We start from the raw sequence: 3,610 nt of genomic DNA, 5'->3' as shown, positions 1-3,610 counted from the left end.
CTCTCGGCCAAGAGGGTTTTTAGGACAGTCGGTTTGGGGATAGTTCCCAAAGGCCAACTAGCCCCCAAGGCTGCAGCACTAAGAGCCAGTGCAATTTTGCCTCCTAGTTTGTGAGTCACAGTCCTTCATAAAAGACTAAGGTGTAAATGACTTCGCATTCTAATGGAGAAACCATTGATCATATTAAAACAACATCAAAAGAACCAATTCACTCGCGACTCGCTCGATCCACGTGAAAATGAAACGACGTTAAAAATTATTGTGACAATGTAAAAAGATAACACACAACAACGTATGTCTCAGACCACGTAAAACTCAACTCAGGTTAAAGACATCAATTTCCTCATAAACTGGAAAATGGTGTCCGAGGGGACTACCCGGAACAGGAATCTTCGTGAAGCTAGCTATAACATAGAAAATATCTCCACCCTCACTATTCACGGAATAACAGACGTAGAATCTACAACATCATTGTTCATGGACGCAGAAAAAATCTCCAACCTGATTATTCACAGAATAACAGACGTAGAATCTCCAACCTGATTATTCATAGAATAACAGACGTAGAAAAAAAAAATCTCCAACCTCATTATTCACGGAATAACAGACGTAAGATCTACACACCTCACCCCTCACGGAATAACAGACGTAAGATCTACACACCTCACCCTTCACGGATGAACAGGCGTGTCAGTGGCAGCAGAGGGGGAGGTGGGCCAGGTGTGCAGGAAGGTGAAGGCGAACACGTGGCCAGTACTGGTGCCTACCCACAGCTTCTGCTTGGAGTCCACGGTCAGACAGGTGGGCTTTCCGCAGCCCTGGAAGTGGTCACGTGACAGGAGCGGGGCCAGCAGCTTGCCCTCAGTGCTGACCAGTTCCACCGTCCGTCGGTCTCTGTCTGCCACGGCCACCTGTGTGGGTGTCAGGAGGAGGGGGAGGGGGAGGAGGAAGGTTTCTGTTTCAGTTACTCAAGGAGGCGTCACTGCGTAGGGACAAATTCACTTCCCTACATCCGCTAGAACACCTGTCTGACCAGCAGCAGTACCCATCACGCTAGTCAGGCCTTTAAGTGTATGCATATAGACAAATCCATAATCACTGCTCCACATCTGCTAGACAGATGTCTGACCAGCAGCAATACCCATCACGCTAGTCAGGCCTTTAAGTGTATGCACATAGACAAATCCATAATCACTACTCCACATCTGCTAGACAGATGTCTGACCAGTAGCAATACCCATCACGCTAGTCAGACCTTTAAGTGTATTTGTATTTCTTTTTATCACAACAGATATCTCTGTGTGGAAGTCGGGCTACTCTCCCCAGGGAGAGCGCGTCACTACACTACAGCGCCACCCTTTTTTTTTCTTTTTTTTTCCTGCGTGCGGTTTTATCTGTTTTTCCTATCGAAGTGGATTTTTTCTGCAGAATTTTGCCAGAAACAACCCTTTTGTTGCCGTGGGTTCTTTTACTTGCGCTAAGTGCATGCTGCACACGGGACCTCGGTTTATCGTCTCACCCGAATGACTAGCGTCCAGACTACCACTCAAGGTCTAGTGGAGGGGGAGAAAATATCGGCGGCTGAACCGTGATTCGAACCAGCGCGCTCAGATTCTCTCGCTTTCTACATGGACGCGTTGCCTCTAGGCCATCACTCCACTAGTGTGTATGCATATATCATTTGTATACCTATCGATCAGAATGGATTTCTTCTTCATTATTTTGCCGGAGAATAACACTCTCGTTGCCATGGGTTCTTCTTCAGTGCTAGTCAGGCCTAGAGTGCATTGGATTGAGCTGTTGTAATGTTTTATGGTATGTTCTTATCTGGCTTGATGATGTAAGGCGCTTTGAGCAGCATTAGTACTTGATATCACTCCATAGAAAAGTTATAAAGTAGTAGTAGTAGTAGTTGTTGTTGTAGTATATACGTTTGTGTAACTATCAGAATGGATTGCTTCTTCGTAATTTTACCAGTGGACAACACTCTCGTTGTCGTGGGTTCTTTTTCAATGCGCCAGGTGCATGCTGCACACGGGACTTCAGTTTATAGTCTCATCCGAATAACAAGACGCTCAGTTTGATTTTCCAGTCAAACTGGGCGAGAAAGAGAGAGACGGGATTTGAACCCAGACCCTCACGGCGGACACTGTATCGGCAGACTGATAAGCGTCTTAACCATTCTGTCCTGAAAACGTTTTGCTGACAACACATGTATCTGTTATTATGTGTGCGTTTCGACTCCTTGCACTTCAGCAATACAGTGCCAACAGACATTGGAATTTGATGGACGTTTTCATTTGTGGTCAGTGACAGGCGAATACAAGAGTATTCTGTCTGTGACCAAGGTCGTGAATTAAAATCAAAATACTTGTGAAAAATTACGCTTGTGTATGCACGATATGCACGATTGCTTGCATGCATACTCTCTCCCTCTCTCTCTCTCTCTCTCTCTCTCTCTCTCTCTCTCTCTCTCTCTCTCTCTCTGTGCCCCCCCTCTCTCTCTGTCTTAAACAAAATACACATACACATACTCTCTCTTCCTCACACAGACACACACAGAGACACACGCACAGACACTCACAGACACACACACACACACACACACACACACACACACACACACACACACACACACGCACACACACACACACACACGCACGCACGCACGCACGCACGCACATAGTTTCAGAACAAACTCTGACCTGGCCCGGCGCCACCACACACACGGCACACGGGTGACAACCGCTGCGTCCGTCAGGTCCCAGGTACTGCCCTGTTACCTCCCCTCCATCGTCCAGCACGATCAGCCTGCGCCCCCCGGCATCCCCCAGGCACAGCCCCCCTCCCAATCCCGCCGCCATGCACGTCACCTTCAGACTGCACGGGGGGGATGAGGTGGAGGAGGAGCGGGAGGAGGAGGAAGGGGAGGAAACTCTCTCTGCACAGCCGGAGTCCTGACCGTTTTCCGGGGGGTGTTCTGTGCCGTGGAGGATGCTTGCCGGCAGCTTGAGCTGCTGACACAGCTGTCCCTCCGGGGAATAGGACACGATGCGCGTGGAGCCCGTGAGGGGCGTGACGGCCACGTACACGTGCAACGCGTTGTGCTCCAGACGGCTGGCCATCACCGTGCTGGCCTTGGGGATGGAGGCGAAAGGCGACAGACCGCCGTTAGCGTACACCCTGATGGAGCTGCCCTGGCCCAGAGCCACCAGCAGTCTGTCCCCGGGGCCCGCCACCACGCTGGCGATGTCCTCCGGGATGTTGACGCTCTCTTTGCTGACCTTGGTGGTCACTCTCAATATGGAGCGAGGGGTGGCCACCCACACTGCTCCGCTGGAGGTCTCCACGATGGACCTCACCGAGGACCTCGAGCTGTTCGGCTCGCAGATGTTGAAAGCCAGTTCCCGGCGTAGGACCACTTCCCTGATGACTGTCTCGGCGTGTAGGTTCTGCTCTGACGGTGCCACTGAAAGGGTGTGTGTGGTGAACGTGACTCTGCCCAGAAAATACTCGGGTATTTTCGCCAGTCTGGGGTTTTTGGAAATGAAGAACTCGCCTCGCCCCAACTCAATCTGCTGAATGTTCTGAGCCAGCACCTTCAGTGTGT

General features: G+C 50.4%; 1 protein-coding gene across 1 annotated transcript in view; it reads right to left on the bottom strand.

The window, feature by feature from the left end:
* Positions 1 to 440: 440 nt before the first annotated feature.
* LOC143282306 (uncharacterized) overlaps positions 441 to 3,610 on the bottom strand; it is a gene marked incomplete at its 5' end in the record, with an annotated part of 4,344 nt that continues 1,174 nt past the window's right edge. Inside the window, 2 exons of the mRNA XM_076587907.1 lie at positions 441 to 911; positions 2,706 to 3,610. The exon at positions 2,706 to 3,610 is cut by the window's right edge and continues 1,174 nt beyond it. Coding sequence (XP_076444022.1) covers positions 672 to 911; positions 2,706 to 3,610 — 1,145 coding nt within the window. The remainder of the gene's footprint in view (positions 912 to 2,705) is intronic.

Source organism: Babylonia areolata, chromosome 5, assembly GCF_041734735.1.
Source record: "Babylonia areolata isolate BAREFJ2019XMU chromosome 5, ASM4173473v1, whole genome shotgun sequence".
NCBI classification, from domain to species: domain Eukaryota; kingdom Metazoa; phylum Mollusca; class Gastropoda; order Neogastropoda; family Buccinidae; genus Babylonia; species Babylonia areolata.
Note: the sequence above shows the minus strand (reverse complement) of the source record. Positions and strands in the feature narration are given on the sequence as shown.